The 18393-nt window shown below is 38.1% G+C and overlaps 1 protein-coding gene across 6 annotated transcripts in view; it reads left to right on the forward strand.

The window, feature by feature from the left end:
• The window catches only part of TRPC4 (transient receptor potential cation channel subfamily C member 4), a gene marked incomplete at both ends in the record, with an annotated part of 117921 nt that extends 101401 nt beyond the window's left edge, over positions 1–16520 (forward strand). For 2 of the 6 annotated variants that reach the window (XM_082675924.1, XM_082675928.1), the window contains 4 exons: positions 3339–3533; positions 14066–14107; positions 14233–14322; positions 15798–16520. In XM_082675924.1, coding sequence (XP_082532050.1) covers positions 3339–3533; positions 14066–14107; positions 14233–14322; positions 15798–16520 — 1050 coding nt within the window. Of the gene's footprint in view, positions 1–3338; positions 3549–14065; positions 14108–14232; positions 14323–15797 lie in introns of all 6 variants that reach the window. The other 4 variants (XM_082675925.1, XM_082675923.1, XM_082675926.1 and 1 more) reach the window with 4 other exon arrangements.
• Between the last annotated feature and the right edge of the window lie 1873 nt (positions 16521–18393).

An 18393-nucleotide genomic window follows, 5' to 3' on the forward strand; every position in this document is an offset into this window, starting at 1 on the left:
TGCCCTTTGGGTTTTACATTGTCTCTGACCATCTAATCTACAATCTTGATATAAGCAAACTCATGCTAGCTTGGCAAGATACAAGAGCTAGCCCAGAGAGGAGTCACAGTGAAAAAGCACAGGATTTTCAGTTTCTTAAAGCCCAGACAAAAGTCAGAGAGGAGTAATCCTGAATGCTGTAGCAGAATATGCAGTACCATATGTGTTTATTTGAAACTCTAGAATCCAAACAACTTAGCTTATTTATTCATTCGTTCAATAAATTCTTATTAAGCGCTACTCTGTTGCCAGGTACTGTCCTAAGAACTAGAAGTATGGCAATGAACGAGAACGGCGAAGTCCTTTATCCCCTTCAACTTGCTTACTAGTGATCTGTGTCTATGGCCATTAGCAACAGTGACAAAGCAAACCCATACTGGAATGAAATACATTTCTTAAGTCTTTCTTATGTATACTTTAGACAAGTAGCTTTTTATAAGAATAATTACAGGCTGCCCATTTACTCCATAAATAACTGCAATTATATTGCATCTTTGGATCTATTGCTAATCCTCTGGGGTGTTATTATTGTTATTTTGAGAAGCGGCACTCCTAATTTTAATTATACTGTCTTTATGGACGCAAGACACCTGTCACAGATGAAAAGCTGCATGAAACATAAGAAGAAATGATTTTTATTTACTGATTCCAAGACTAGAGTATTCCCACTAAATATACTTAGGTCCTAGGAGTTGCGGGTGAATATCTGAATTTGTGGAACTTCACTTAAGCATCTCACAAATCTTAAACTTTTTAGATAGTCCATAAATATATATTGTATATTTGTTTCAGAAGTTCTGTGTTCCTCTAGTCAACACATTTGCTAAATGTGGATTCTATTCTCCAGACCACCCTTCCAAAAATATTAGAAAGCCTCTAATTATCAAGCTATATACAGAGAAATTGTATATACAATTTGGATCCTATAAAACATTAAATGTATCAATTTCATCAAGAAGAGAACGTTAGTCAGGAACCGTGTAATATTTTCTTTTTGCTCCTGTGCGGGGTGTGTCTTTCTAGGTGACTTGTAGAAATGAGAACGATCTTCAAATTTCTATTCTTGTTTAGCCCAAACTCTAAAGCTACTTGAGAGGAGAGCAGGCACTGAGCACCTGAGACAGGTGTTCCCCCAACATCCTGCATGTGATGCCTCCTTGGAGCATGAACATGCCAAGTATTTGATTTTCACCTGTGCCACAATAGCAAAATTTGCCCTGAGGTCCCTCTCTTTTTGTCCTGCTACCCTTAATTCAGAGCTCTAGGATAAAGCATGAAAGAAGAAGAAAATGTAACCGTTGAAAGGCAAAAGCGATCATGCAGATCATGTTCAAAGCCTTCTTCTCACTCACTCTTTTGTTCATAGATCAAATATTTATTGTGCACCTAGTATATGCCAGACATACGCTTGATTTTAGGGATACCCAGAATAACAAAGTCCCTGCCCTCGAGAAAAAATAATATAGGATGGACAAAAATTCAATAAATAATTTCAATATTGAGAAAAGGAATTGGAGAATGTGATAAAAGCACAGAAAAGACTGTAACATGGGCTGGGGAGAGGAAACAGTTGAGATAGATGAGAGTCGGGGCTGGCTCCTAAGAGAGGAAATACCTAAGCTAAGCTTTAAACATTAACTAAGAGTTAGAAGATGGGTAGCAGAGGTGATTATAGTTATCACCAGCCTGGAACCTTTTTTTTTTTTTGCAGTACGCAGGCCTCTCACTGCTGTGGCCTCTCCCGTTGCGGAGCACAGGCTCCGGACGCGCAGGCTCAGCGGCCATGGCTCACGGGCCCAGCCGCTCCGCGGCATGTGGGATCTTCCCGGACCGGGGCACGAACCCGTGTCCCCTACATCGGCAGGCGGACTCTCAACCACTGCGCCACCAGGGAAGCCCCAGCCGGGAACTTTTCACCTTCATTTTTTCTAACCACTGTAGATGTTGTTATAGACCCTTTCAGAATCCCAAAGGAAGAGTCTGCTTTGTGACAGCAGTAAGAGAACATACTGAGGTCAGGATAATCCTCCACTTGTGACTCCCTGAGAATGAGAAAGAGCAGAAGCTACTCACAGGCCAACACTTCACCTGCGGGGCTGCCTTTTTATTACCTGAAGCCAATTCTACTCAGTCCCATTCTCCGTGGCGGCAGAAAACATCTGCTTTCCTTCATTAATGCAGAATCTATAAGCTTGTTTAGGAAGAAAGATAGGGAAGGAAGTAGAAATGGGAGAGGAGAGACAAGGGGAAGCTGTAGCTTCTGTACGTCCATCTATCGATCGTTTGCTAAGCAAAAATGAAGACCATGCATTTTCTAGATACAGTGACTTCTGTTGAAAGCACGAGCTGTCCAGCGTCTAGACTAAAATCCAGATTATTCAGAGTAGAATGTATAAACAACATATGCATTCATCAGCACACAGCAATTTAGGAAGATTAGAATGAAGTATACTCTGATTTCTCCTACTCTAAAACTCGAGTTTTTTTATAATATTAATGGGTTAAAATGAACTATTTTGAATTTGTATGTACGCCTGGTTTCTACCACCTCCTACTTCCCAGATTTTCTGCTTAAATAAGATTTGTGGCTAATTTAAGAAGAGACTGGCTGCCCCATATCTAATTGCCACAAATGTTCCTTAGTTTTTCCAGGAGATTAAAACAACACAGAATTATTAATAAATAATTAGGGGGCAACCCCTAGCCATACTCTCACCTGGTACCATTTGGCCAAGGTTACGTGAGGGTTCAGTGCTGTGTCAGATACCCTACTGTACATTTCTTAGAGGAACTTCTCTCTGAGTTTATGCCTGTTGCCTAAAGGTGGACAAGGTTTATTCAAATGGAAACATATCAAGTAAGACTTTTACTGGAAATGCCCGAAGTATGAGCCATGGGCACCTACCTAGGCAGGGTTTCAAGGCCTTTGGTAAGACCTAAAGCCCTGCTTGTGGCCAGAATCTAATGAAACTGAGCTGATGTAAGCCTACAGTGCAGTAAATGAAGATTCATCTTCAAGTCATAACTAACCTCTGCAGTCTCTTTAACATGGATTTATTGTAAATGTCTGTTTCCTGCAAGTGGGAAGGATGAAAACTGACAAGAGAGTTGTGACTCCTTTCCAGGCTAAGCCACTGTCTGAGTTTAGGTGACCATCTCTGGGAGTCAGTGTTGCTTTTACAGGCAATTTAATTAACGTTCCAAGAGCCACTCAGAGTCAGGTTACAGGCTCTCTGTGAGGTTTATCTCACCTTATTAATTAAGAAACCTGTCGGCACTTGTCGTGTTTTCCTGTTCAGGACCATGCAGATATAGAATGGAAATTTGCTCGGACCAAGCTTTGGATGAGTTATTTTGAAGAAGGAGGTACCCTGCCTACTCCCTTCAATGTCATCCCAAGCCCCAAGTCTCTCTGGTACCTGATCAAATGGATATGGACACACCTGTGCAAGAAAAAGATGAGAAGAAAGCCAGAAAGTTTTGGAACAATAGGGGTAAGGACACAGCATGTTGGTATTACTGTTTGTTTGGTTTTTTAAAATGTGTGCTTGAGTATGTTTGTATTCCTTATTGAATACATTTGCATTTTATTCTTTTTGTTCTCACTGGGTGCATCCGGTGCACATTTATTGCACAGCTACTGTGTCTAAGAAACTGCCTGCTTAACCATGGTTAACTATGGTTTCACAAACCCATTTCCTCCACTGAGGGCGGTCACTGTTATTTTAATAGGAACCACACTGTACATACGCCTCTCCAAACCCACTAGTCAAGGCTTGGAGAACTAGTACATTCTCTCTTAGAACCTTAATTTCTAGCTCTATTCAGAATTATAACCTCAGGTTACCTGTGGCATGACTGACTCATCGTCTGTTTCTGTCTCTGGATTGTAAGGGAAAGGATCTGTTTCAGATACCTCACATTCTTAGCGCCTAACCTAGGCCCCCGCACAGAGTGGAGAATGCTTGATAAAAATTTCTCAATTCAGTGATTGAACAAATATTATAACTTGAAAATGCTGTGCCACATTCAAGTGCAGTGATTTCAGAATATGTTCAATTGTTCAACATTTTGCTTCTAACTCCCAGTTATACTAAATGCCGAGAAGTTGTGTTTGTAAAAACTATTAGGACTGTTCAGAGCCATGCCCCTGTTATACTGGGAGATTATACTTCCCTGGGACATTTCTTTCATATTGGAAAGCAAGAGTTCAAACAACTCCAACAGAAAAGGCATGGATTTAAGGCTTTGCTCCAGCCAAACCACTGACCTGTCATTCTTCATTTCTTTCTCACTCAATTTCCTAATTTTCAAAGTTCTCATGTTTTAGAAATTAATACCCTAACATTCATTAGTCACTTGGACCTTCTCAGAGAAATTGCTTTGGAAGTATTCTAATATGCCTTTATATTAGAATCAAGTAATATCAGTTATTTAATTAAAATTAATTATTTTTAGTTTTATTTAACTTAGTTTATGACTGTTAGTTATGCCCTTAGTGATTCTTCTTTTTCATTAATTTCATTGCCCACCAGGCACTGTTATCAGCATCAGATGGGGCTTTCTCTCCTGAAAGTGGCATTGATTGTCCTGTCATCTCTGTAACAATTCTAATTCTAAAGAGAAATTGACTGGCAAGGGAGTATAGCAAACAGTGTGGTTAGGAGAGGCAGTTATATTCTTTCCTAGAAACCGTCACTCCATGAACTTGGAAATTGGGTGTCTATCCGATCTTAGAAATGGAAGTCAGATTATGGTGAAGCCTTACCTTGCAATCCTCATACTAATTTATAGAGTTTATCACTGACCTTACAGAAAAATTATTGTACTCCAAGTGTCTTATTTTCCTCTTAAAAAATAAGTTCAATTTATTAAAAAAATATGTTCATAAAATAAATATAATGATTTGGGTTTAATAAGCAATTACTGTACATTTTCCACATGCCAGGAGCTGAGCTAGGAATTAGAGGTGGGAGGAGATATACGAAGGCATGGTTTCCATCCTTGAGGGTATTGTTTTTAACGTGGGGGACACAGATATGAGAACATCTTACTATAATACATGTTACATGACATATTTAACATTACCGTATAGTTATAGGCAAGAGGCCATGAGAACGGTGTGAGAATTAATTCATGTTTTCCTTGAGATAAACGGGAAAAGATGCAGAGATGCTGAACTCTGGCTTACTCCCTTCCATATCACAATATTTCTCCTTTCTCTCATCTTATTCTTAAATTCATAAGAAATTTATTTTGTCAATCCTTGAAGAGATATTAATTATTAGCACTATCTTATTATGCTTTCTCTCATAGGAGTATTTCAATTGAAAAAGAGTTTCTGGGCACCCAGATAAAAGCCACACGCAAAAGAAATTTGTCTTTAATATTTTAATTTTAGGCAATAGCAGAAGGAATCTTGGGTTTTAAGATGCCATGGAACTTGTAAAAAAAATATAGGGCCCTGCTCTAATATTTTAAGAGCGCCATCTGTGCTGCCACTAAAATAATGGAGGACCACTCTAAGAATTTGACTTCCAACTCTCTCTCCCGTCCCCCAGAATCCTCCCACTGTTGACATATTTTTAGGAGTATATTACCATCATTTCTTACATGCAAAGAGGAGCTTAACATTGACTTGGGCTTTCCTATGAAAACAGTAATTCAAAGGGTAAATGGTATAACTTAAAGAGCTTTCTTTTCTATACATTCCTGGTCAGAAAAACAAGTTTCTTTTTAATGTCTCTGTCTCTAAATTTGAATATTTTGATCCAAGCTGGTGCACAGAAAGGTAATTCACAATTAATTGTGACCTCAAATCACTCCTTCTTCCCTAGCCATATAAATTTTACTAACCTTTGGTAATGGATATTTTTATGCTTTGGGAATTTATGACAAACTAAATCAATATTGTGAGTCACCTCTCTCTTCTCCATTCTCTTCCTACTCTCAATCCTGCCTCTTCTCTGCCAAGTGGAGGCTTGGGTGAAGCACCAACCTAATCAAACTCAGCGCTGTACATTTACCTTTTACCTAGACTGCATTTCCAGAATGAGAAGGACATATTGTGGTATGCATACCCTTACTTGAGATTTATACATTTAGGTTTTAGATGGAAATAAATAGTACGTATTATTTGCAAAGAAAAATGTAAGATAAATAAAAAGTAAATTAAGAAGAAGTTTGTAATATTAATGGAGGAGTTAAATGAGAAAATAATTCCAAAAGTGAGTGCTGTGAATTCATTTCAATTTGGTGAATCGACCTGATAGTTCATCGTGTAGACAGATGAAGACAAGGAGATAGACACACATCCATTAACTGAAAGGTGACTTTGAAGTACCACTGGCAGTCACTTTGTATAACGAAGGCACGGCTTAGAAGACGCCATGACACTTCAAAGGCACCTTAGAAATCATTTAGCTCAACTATTTCCTTTAAAAAAGAGCTTGTTTACCTTGTGCAGTGTTTTAGGTGACAGAGCTGGGGAAAAACTCGGGTCTTTTGTTTCCCCATCCCATGTGCGTTTCATTGCCCTCTCTTGTTTCCCTGAAAACTCTGATGACCTTGCAACGATACCCTCCATGTTGTGTGTCCACCTTTTGATTTTTCTCAACAGCTTTTGCAGATTCCACCACTGTTTTCCGCTGCCTCTTAGATTCCTGTATCCCAAAGCCCTTGTTTATTTAACGGGCTGGCCTACCTTCTGCTCTCATTCCAACTTGCTTCACATTTGTGAAGAAGAAAATTAAAGCTGACCTGGAGGTAGAGTTTATACCTTCTTGGAGGCATTTTCTCTAAACCTTCCCACTTGTGCTTCACATACTCTTGTCACCAGCACCTGCCTGAATGTTACCCTGTTGATCCCTCCCTGCAAAGCTGAAGCCAGTGCTCTCAGGGTTACTGATTGGCCACAGTCTGGGAGCCCAACATTGGTGATCTTATCTTGTGATTTATGGATAATAACTGATACAACTAGCTCTGAAAACTCATTAACTTTTTTTTTTTTTAAACTTTGGACTTCCTTTTATGGGTGACTGGGAATTCCAGGTAAATTAAGTTTTCCTTTGGAATGCTTTATGGGAGAAGGCAGAAATGAAGCAGAAATGCTTTATTGAACAATATTTTTATTGCCGGAGCAAGCCCATGATGGAGAGATGCCTTGTTTCTGCGAAATCATGAAAATCCCACCAAAGAGGCAGCATATTGAAAGTACAATCATAAAATAAGCAACATTTTATAGCCTTCTGGTTTTTTATATTACTTGTAGAATTTAAACACATGTTATCAGCAAATACTCTTCTCAGTATTAAAACAGTCGTTCTCAAACTTTAGTGTGTCTTACAATCATCAGGAATTTCCATTTTAACAAGCACTTCCAGCCTGTAACTTTAATTAGAAATTCCTGTTAAAAAAAAGCATTGGTATCTAGCTCAGCTTTTTAAACTAAAAGCCAATGTTTGTACTTGTTGTCCAAGAGGTCTAGATAATTTAAAGTAAAAAGATGTTAATGCAATAAGATCCTGCCAGTGTTTAATTAACATGAATCATTTTTAATGCCATGGACCAGGTTTCCAAATAGAATGCTAAAGTTAATGGGCAATATACTGAACCAAAAAACTACTAGGTCTTTTAACAAAGTCATAAAAAAATGGTTTTAACCTCTAGTTTTATGTTTTCCACTTTCTTGTTTTCTCTGGAGCACACAGTGAGGGGAACACGAAACACCATCTCTATTAGGGCCCCTTAGCATCACTCAACCCTGGGGTCACAGATGGGATACTCATGCCTGACCAGTTGCCACAGAAATACATTCAGTTAAGTCACTGCAAGAGAACTAGGAGCAGTGAATGGATTAACATCACCTATCAATACTAAAGAAAAAATGCTAAGAGTACTTGCCTTTCAGACTTCATGTTTTATAATTATCAAAATGTGTCTTTTCATAGGCCTACCAACAAATCTTACAGATATGACTGTGTCCATCCATGGGTACCTCTCAATCCCTAATTTATTGCTGTAAGATTTGCTGATGGAACTTTCAATTAAATTTTCTTTCCTAAGTGGGAATCTAGAGGAACAAATTTCTTCTTGCTATTTCCAGAGTGAGATCCTGAATACTTGCTTTGACAAGGCAACCTTCAGCTTCTTATATCATTTATTTTTATATGCTTAGAAAGTATGTTTATAGAGAACAATATGTATAGATTCATCTATAAATGAGCCAAACTACAATCTTTACAGAGGGATCACATCCTGAAATGGCCCCTTGCCTTTTTACTTGTTTTTTTTAAAAGAAGAGCACAGCAAGCTGCCCCCTTTCAAGGATTCACTGAGCAAAGCAGAGAATAAAAGGCATAATTCATGGGCTTAAAATCAGTGATAGACCAAAACCAGAGTGGAAATGAGAGAAAACGGCACTGACAATTGACTGCAGGGAACGAGCTACATGGAGTAAGCCTGACATTCCGCATATTGGACCCCGGGAAAATGAGAGATAAAGAGTGACAAAATGTCACCATGGATTCCCCAGAGCCCTTTCTTTCATAGCTGCAAAACCCTTCCTGCTCTAAAGCAACCTGACACTTCTATTGAAATGAGAGGTTACCTCTGGGCAGCAAGGCTTCTCACTAGTTGGTCGTTTCCTTTATCATTAGTTCTGTGATCCAAATACTGCCATTGTCTTGTCCTAACAAAGCAGGAGGAACCTGCAAAGAGAGAGATCTGCTAATGTGGTGGGCAGGTGTGCCCTGGGCACCTGCGTTCAAAGCCACCCTGCCAAAGAACCGAGCCAGACTTCCGATGTAATTCGTGGAGAAAACTGCCATCTTAAAGTGCACATCTTCCTCCAAAATATTTTTCCTAGACATCAAGTTAGGGAAGGAAGGTCCCTGATCAGTCACGTGGCTCATTTTTCTTAAACATAACAGAAAATCAACCCAAGTTATTTCAGAAAAAGCTGCCAAACGCAATTCCACAAATTTCTCAGTAACGCTGTAAACATGAACTCATCCACAGGAAAGTCCTTATTCCTAACCCAGGCCTATCATGCTATAATTCTACCTCGTTCGTTACTGTTTAGTAAAAACAGAGAACCCCTAGTCATTGCAGATCACTTATGAATTGAAGTTTAACATGTGAATGGCTTGAAAAAATTAAATACCTCTTACCCACTTAGGTATTTTTTAATGAACTGTCCGTCATTATATTACTTTTATAAACACACATTGGTCCATTCTGTTCTTAGTCACTTCCAGTGAGAGTTATAAGATGTAATGCTTTCCCTTATGAGAGTAAATCCTTTCGAAGTGCAGCTGATCTTTACCCAACAAAGAGGTGTTGTTGGTGGCAGCTCTATGATAAATATTTAACCATGTCACCGGTTGCCAAAAATGATCATTATGTTTATGGCAAAGAGTGCATATATTACGGATTGAATTGTGTCTCCCCCATAAAGATACTTTGAACTCAAAATCCCCAGCACCTCAGAATATGACCTTATTTGGAAACAGGGTCTTTGCAGATGTGATTTGTTAAGATGAGCTCCTACTGGAGGAGAGACCTCATAAGGACATGAACATTTGAAGACCTGGAAACACAGGAAGCACGTCATGTGGTGATGGAGTAGATATTGGAATTGTGCAGGCATAAACCAAGGAGCATCAGAGATTAAGATACCACTAGAAGCTAGGAAGAGGAAAGGCAGGATTCTACTGTGAGTCTCGGAGGGAACATGGAACTGCCAACATCTTGATTCGAGACTTCTGCCTCCAGAAGTGTGAGATAATAAATTTCTGTTGTTTTAAGCCACGCACTTTGTGGTACTTTGCATGGTAGCCCTAGGAAACTAGTACAACATATGCCATGCATTTTGTGGTTAATTTTTATTCAAATAAATGAGGATCCAGTCTGGAAAGGATGCTGACCCACAAACTAAGATGTGTTGGGAGAAAGAGGCAAAGTCATAGGATGCAAAACAGATGTTCTTATATGTCTCTTAGTGTCTACTTGATCAAAAAAGAAGGAGTAAAGAGTAAATTCTAGCCTGGAATTCTAGGACTGGCACTGCCTTTAGAACATTGTAGTATTTTTGTTACTCACTCAACTGTGGGGACCTTGGTTTCCTTGCTTATAAATGAGGCAATGAGACTGGACCAGCTCTTCCGTTCTAATAAGTAACATGTCTGTTCTTAATGCCTACACGTCAGTCGTCATGTATTGATATTTGAAACCCGATCTTGTGTTCCTTGACCTTTGGTAGATTCTGAGAATTTAGATAATTAAATTAATTTTAGTATTAGCCTAAGAAAGCTAATTTAAAATGAAAGGAATATTTTATGCATTCCTAATAGATATATTCACAATTTATCGAAGATTTTATTGTTCATGATGGTTTCCCTTTAGCAATGCCAAGAAATGTGGATTTGTGATTGTATCCACTCTTGTACCTATGCATATAATCCTCAAATCTTTTTCTTTAGTCCTAACCTTCCCCCAAAATATAAAATAAACAGTGGCATATCCACCTTAACGTCCTTTGTCAGCATGTCCCAAATTGAATTCTTTATTATTTTTCTAATAGCACCAACATCTCAGCAGCCAGGCTAGAAATCTTAGTCATGCTCCCACCCCAGCAGCAGGCCTCCAGCTCTGTTTCCCCTCAACATTCCCTGTCCCCCTGGGACTCTTACTGTCCCCTCCTTTCCATTCAGAACCCATAGAATGTACAACACAAAGAGTGAACATAATGTAACTATGGACTTTGGGTGATAGTGATGTGTCATTGTAGGTTCATCAGTTGTAACAAATGCATCACTCTGGTTGGGGATGTCGATAGTGGGGGAAGCTAAGAGTGTGTGGCGACAGGGGTTTAAGGGAAATTTCTGTACCATCCCCTACAATTCGCTGTGAATCTTGCATTGCTCTAAAAAATAATAAAGTCTTAATAAAACAAAAATAACTGCCTACAGAATTTGTGTTATATCTATCCATATTTACCAGGACCATCCCTTCACCCTATCACTTAAATATGAATTTCTTATTTACAAATCTCTATTGCCTAGGCTAACGCGTCCAACTCTCTAGCTAAAGAAAATGTTCTTCTCAAGCATAAAATGCCATGCAAATCACTCAAAGATAATTACCCCTAAGTACATTCTTTTACTTTTCCAGAGGCAATCCCAATATGTGTTAAACTATCCACAGGTTTTGTGATTCAAGAATATTTTTTTAAAACATATTTTTAGGTATGTTAAATCATAATATTAATCACAAAGGGAAAAAATGGAGAAAGGACAGGAACTAACAGTTAGTAATAGAAGCCTTAAATCTCTTATCTCATTTAATCTTCAAAATCATTCAGTGAGTTTATCTTTACCTTGCAAAATAAAAAATGTGGAAGGGAGAGGGTCTCAGAGATAAATTCCTCATTCAGGCTTAGTCACCTTCAATCCCAGGTGTTCTTAACATCACACCACATTACCTCCCTGAAAGTAAGAAAAAAGCCACAGTTAGCCCTGATAGTAATGGTCAATAAGCATTGGTGAATTCATTGCATTCATTTTTGCTTTCAGTACTCAGAAGATGGTTAACTGCATCCATTCTTATTTTCTTCCTAGGATAGCGAAGTTCGGTTGGCTGATATAATCTCGCAATACTGAAAACTGTTTTGTAGTATGACCATCTAGTTGTGGAAACAAATTGGTTGTCAAAAACAATTAACTATATTAACTTAGCCTTAAACCTGGGCTATGGATATTGAATAAACTTTTACTGTTATCATAGTAAACTTTTTCTATGTTCTTTCCTTCTGGCAGACTATTTTGCTTAAAAAAATTTTTTTCCTAGAAAAATAAACCTGGAATTAGTTTTTAAAGTGTGATCTTTGATCTTTTTATATTTGCATTACAATTTTAAAGTTCATGTATGAGTAAGGTTCTACTGAAGGGAAGACAGTTTGTGCTCATTTTAATACTAAAATGCATCATGATAATTTTCACTTATTACTCATAATTTTCTGATTTTTTCATCCCTAGTTTTAGTTTTGCATTAAGGAAATTTAAAGTTAACTCATGATTTCAAACTGCTCTCTGCTGACTAGTTTTTATTGGCTTTTTACAGATTAAACTAGCAAAATGCTATAGAACCCCAAGATAATAAAAATTGAGTCGACTAAATTCTATATTAAATTCAGAGTTTCTATTTACTTAAACCATGGAATACGATCTCCTGTACAATACTTACACTGAGAGTGCTGAAGAAGTTAGCGTACAGATTGCTTTTGTATTTGTGTTCACTTAAAAAAAAGGGAAGGAGACCTGGAAGGCTTGTTTCCTTCCAGAAGTGCTTTTGTCTCGGGTTTCAGCTGATCTGTGTCTAAACAGGAGTCACATACCTCCATCTTGTGGCCCAGTCATAAAATTCCCATGCTCTATTTCTTTCAAGATGTTCTAGTTTTGTATGAAGTTTCAAATTTCCCAGTCTTTTAATTAATACCATAATCATTTGAAAATTTGTTTCTTAAGATTCATGTAATACTGAATGGTATTCCAATCATTAGTGGCCTTTAGAAAGTTAAGCATGGTCTCATCTGTTTCTAAAAGTCACTAATAGTCATGAAACACAAATCCATTCTCATGGCCAGTGAAAAGGCCAATTTCCCCTATTGCCCTAAAGAGAAAAAAAGAGTTTCTTTTGAATTGTTTGATTTTTTTGTCTAATATCATTTCACAGTGATGTATGCACAGCCCTTTTCAAAATTCCATTTTAACAGCCTATGATTATTTAGTAAAGACCAAGATCAAAAGACTTAATTAAACCCAAGATATGTTATCTCTTTTTTGTTGTTGTTGTTGTACGCGGGCCTCTCACTGTTGTGGCCTCTCCTGTTGCGGAGCACAGGCTCCGGACGCACAGGCTCAGCGCCCATGGCTCACGGGCCCAGCCGCTCCGCGGCATGTGGGATCCTTCCGGACCGGGGCAAGAACCCGTGTCCCCTGCATCGGCAGGCAGACTCTCAACCACTGCGCCACCAGGGAAGCCCGATATGTTATCTCTTCTGCTTTCTCACAATTTACCAAATTCATTCCCTTGTAACAGAAGTATTTTTATTTTACATTACTTTGGCTAGTTTTCTTCCTTAAGAATCAATATTGATATTTATTCGACATGCATAAAATTGGGATTATGATAGCTTTTTTTCTAGTATCTTTAGAATACTAGTGAAATCTGCAAATATATCATTTGTCATTTATTATTTAACTCAATTTATAATGGACATTTTCTAGTCCTTAAACATCTTTCTCCATTTTACACTCCATAATCATTGCTCTCTGCTAACACCAGCTCTGCTCCCAAACCGTTCTGATCTCTTCAAAATGATAGCTCAGAGTCACATTTATTTTTTAAAAAATCTAATGAACCCTATCTTTGATCAGAACCTTTTATTTTATTTTGTTAAATTCAACCATCTAATTAAAACAGCAATCTCCTCTTAATGTACATCTGCTTGAAATTAAGTGTTGGGGAGTTCACTAACAGTGTTTCTGATTACATGTTTTATATCATGGTTAAATTCTTAATTTTGCTATTGATGAAGATCTTCATATTGTTATAATGCTAGATTTTTACCCATCAAATCATTATTTTTATTTGACATTTATTTTGTATTTGGTATGTCCCATCTGCGTCTCTTAGGATCATTTAAAATGATTTGGGATACATACTAAGTATGATTACTTAATTCTTCATCACTTATATTAAATGAACAATCTTGCCATCATCATTAACTTATTCTATATGTTAAATGCCATAGGAATTATAACCTTGCCCTTTGTTGTTTTGGTTCATTCATTCTTTTGATTCATATGAAGCACTCTCTCTAGCTATTTATTGTCTGTTGTCCAGTAAAATTCCCACTTTGCAGAAATGAGGGAAATAATATTCTTGATTAAAAGAACCAGGCATTATTTTACAGAATGGTACAATATCACTATAACCAAAAAGTAAATGTCCCTTCCCTTTTCAGAGGCGAGCTGCTGATAATTTAAGAAGACATCACCAATATCAAGTAAGTTATTCTTATATCTTGACACTTACATTAAAATAAAGCACAATCTCCTCTTTGGAACTGACTCAAGAGAAAAATCACATTTATGCACTGAATATCAATTCTCTTGTGTTCAAATGCCTCAGGAAGTTATGAGGAACCTGGTAAAGCGATACGTGGCTGCAATGATTAGAGATGCCAAAACTGAAGAAGGTCTGACTGAGGAGAACTTTAAGGTAACCACTTTCATCTTTGTCGCCAAAAGGCAGATTCTGCAGAGCGTGGAACCAGGTGCAGCACGTTTAACACCAGAGCTGGAAACTGGGCCACGTGTTCTGAGCAAGCCTGTCTGTCTTCTGATTTTTAAATTCAAGCCCTATTGATTTATATATTAAAAAAAAAAAGCGGTAAAATTTCTTTTCAAAGTACATTGCTTTCAAACAGACAATCTGAAAGATCGAGGGGACTTATTTGGAGGCAAAGAAAATCCTAGTGCCTTGTGGCATTCTGATTGCTCATCCCAGCCACACTCTACTGAGTGAGCTTTACTTTTGGAAATGTCGGTCTGATTTCTAAACCTGAAACACTTAGTAACCAACATTCTGAAAACAACAACAAAAACCTTCTTTGTGTTCGGCACGGCTTTGGTAAAAGAAAATTTAAGGTCTGAGCTTAACTGTAGCTTATAAAAGTAGTTTTTCTCCCTGAGTTGTTTTTGGTTTTTTCAATTCTATCACAGAAGAAAGGTAGAATACACGAAGTATATATTTGCTCAAATCATGTGTATAAAAAATGCCTTTGTTAGCCTGCATGAGTTGCTAGAGATTTTGGAAGACTAAAGTCAATAAGATCTCATAGGCAAAAACAAACAAATAAAAAACCCTACAGGAGACCTTTGACAAAGAAAAACAGCAGGCTTAACAGAGAATAAATATAAGCAGCATTAGGTAAGAAGAGAGATAAATTGCAAAACTTAAAGCACAGATTGAAAGTTGGCTAGGATCCAAAACGTTCTTTGCTGCCACATCTCTGAATTTTGGAGTTAAACGATTCCTGATGCTTTGGGAGATGCACTGGTGGCAGGAGGCCACCACAAGGCAACCAGCAGGTTAGGACTGAGAATTCAGCTGCCCCAAAAGATAAAGGGATGAATCTAGGAAGTGCTGTGTGCCCTGAATCAATTCCCAGGATTTAGTGGCTGATTTTTTTATCCCCAGAGGTTGGGATAAAATCAACTCCAAGGTAATAAACAATTGAAACTAACTGCCAACTCTTGGAAGGGTAAACTCCACTTTAATTATTTTGTTTTAGATATCCCCTTGGACAGAAAAATGTCCCTGAGAGAATGTAAGATGACTTGAAAGCAGATGAATATTTTGCAGAGAAAGAATTTGAAACTGTAGTTCCAAAGAAACCCAACATACTCCACCAGAGTGATGGGAAAGAAAACTCTTCCTGTTTCTTTTTACATCAACCGTAGGCAGTCTCCTATTACTACTGAACTCTGATAGGGAAATTAGGAGATAACAAATAGATACAAGTGCCCCTGAGAGAACTGACAATTCTAAACAGAACCACAGCAGAGTGGACGCCTAGCTCTCAAAAATGAATGAAGACGTGTCAGATCCATATATGAAACGAGCAGATAATGATTCTTAACGTTTATTTGTTTAGGTCACAGACTAATTCCGTCGTTTTCCATTTCACTTAGGAACTGAAGCAAGACATTTCTAGCTTCCGCTTTGAAGTCCTGGGGTTACTAAGAGGAAGCAAACTCTCTACGGTCCAATCTGCTCAGGGCACGAAGGATTCTTCTAACTCCGCAGACTCGGATGAAAAGAGTGATAACGAAGGTAGTAGCAAGGACAAGAAAAAGAACTTTAGCCTCTTCGACTTAACCACCCTGATTCACCCACGATCAGCAGCGATCGCCTCCGAAAGACACACCATCAGCAACGGCTCCGCCCTGGTGGTGCAGGAGCCACCAAGGGAGAAGCAGAGAAAAGTGAATTTTGTGACCGATATCAAAAACTTCGGGTTATTTCATAGACGATCAAAACAACACGCTGCCGAGCAAAATGCAAACCAAATCTTCTCCGTTTCAGAAGAGGTGGCTCGTCAACAAGCTGGAGCACCACTAGAGACAAACATCCAACTGGAATCTCGAGGGTTAGCTTCCCGGGGTGACTTGAACATCCCAGGTCTCAGCGAACAGTGTATATTAGTAGATCATCGAGAAAGAAATACGGATTCCCTGGGTTTACAGGTTGGCAAGAGAGTGTGTTCATTCAAGTCGGAGAAGGTGGTGGTGGAGGACACGGTTCCAATCATACCAAAGGAGAAACACGCAAAGGAAGAGGACTGCAGTGTAGACTACGATGCAAACCTCACAGACATGGTCACCCATGAAGATTACGTGACCACAAGATTGTGATACTTGACAGAGGAAGCATTTCTCATCCATAACACACATCTTCCATAGTGCACTGGGTGGGGGATGTTTAAAGGTGAATGAGCCAATGCTAACATACACTTTATAGCATTTATCAACTGGGGCCTATTGACATGTCATGTTTAAATAAGGCAAAGGCTATCAAACACCCTTGTTTTGTAGCCCGCTTTTGCTTTCACAATTTGTTTTACAATTTGTTGTTGTTGCTGTTAATAAATAAATGCACCTTGTATTCTTGTTAATAAATAAATGCACCTTGTATTCTTGTACTGTTGCAATAACTTACAGGAAATTTTTAGCTCTCTTTTTCAATTAAAACAAATGTGACTCAATATATGTGCTAGTTGACTCCTATAATAGATATTTTTATATGCAAAAAACAATGTAGCTGAAATATTAGCGCTTTTCACAATTTTTTAGGGTCTCTAGAGATGGTTACTCAGCAAGGACTTTTCACTTAGCCCTACAATTTGGCTTTAAAACACAAATATTATCCAATTTTTTTTTAAGAACATGTAAAACATTATCATACACAGTTTAAGCAAACAAGCCTCCTTCTCAGAGTCAAGCTCAGACTTTTAAAATGAAAGTCAGGTATAATTTCTAGAGTTTTAGGTTGCCCAGTTTTTCCTTTCAGTAAGTAAAGGAAATGTTCGTCTTAATAAATGTTGATGACTGATGATTTTTAAAATTAATTTATTCATTTTAATTTTTTTGGCTGTGTTGGGTCTTCGTTTCTGTGCAAGGGCTTTCTCTAGTTGTGGCAAGCGGGGGCCACTCTTCATCGCGGTGCGCGGGCCTTTCACTATTGCGGCCTCTCTTGTTGCGGAGCACAGGCTCCAGACGCGCAGGCTCAGTAGTTGTGGCTCACGGGCCCAGTTGCTCTGCGGCATGTGGGATCTTCCTGGACCAGGGCTCGAACCCGTGCTCCCTGCACTGGCAGGCAGATTCTCAACCACTGCGCCACCAGAGAAGCCCACTGATGATTTTTAATGGCATTTTGTCAGAAAATAATTTTTATTTTAATTTTTTTTATGACCTTTTTCAGATTCACCTGCCAATCAGTATAAATATGAGGCTTTGTGAATAAGCGAATTTCAAAAATGTGGCAAAATTTCTAGAAAATAACAATAAATTGGAACAAAATAAGCACCTTAAACAAAGCGAGATGACTGCATGTTCATAACATCCAGATGAAAATGAATTCATTCTAATAATCTAAATCTAAGCAAAGTTAAATCCTATTTTCAATCAGTGCATTTTTGTAATTCAAAAGAAGTACAAAAACCTAGTAGTTTCTTCTTCTTTACCCCAGTGACTGGTATTTCTTTAGAATTAAAATCACCCAAAAATCATTATTAATTTTAACAGTAGGTATAGATATACAGTTTTCCCCATGGGGACAAATCTTCATTGCTTTTTTCTTCTATTGTTTATAAGGTAATTTACCTTATATTATACTCATTCATGGAAAAGGAAGTGTTTTCACCTAATATCAAAAAAGGTGCTGGCAACTTCTTAAAATTTAAATTCTATAACTTGTATCTACTTAAGCCACCATGGAAATAGAAGTTTCCTCACCACATGCAATAGCATTTATTTCAAATCAACAGAAACATGCCGAGTTTGTTTCGTCAAAAATCACCTCCGTGGGCTAGACAAATCATATATGATTTAGCACTGACCAAAAACTGCGTAGTATTACAAACCCCAGTTTCTGATTGCCGTACATCAAGAATAAGGACTAACAGCAATAGCAATGCCAGCCACTGTCTTATGTGCTATGCGTGTACTAACACACATGTACTGCTCATGACAACCCTCTGAAGTAGCTACTATTCTTATCCCCACTTCT

Source organism: Grampus griseus, assembly GCF_964374135.1.
Source record: "Grampus griseus genome assembly, chromosome: 18".
Classification (NCBI taxonomy): domain Eukaryota; kingdom Metazoa; phylum Chordata; class Mammalia; order Artiodactyla; family Delphinidae; genus Grampus; species Grampus griseus.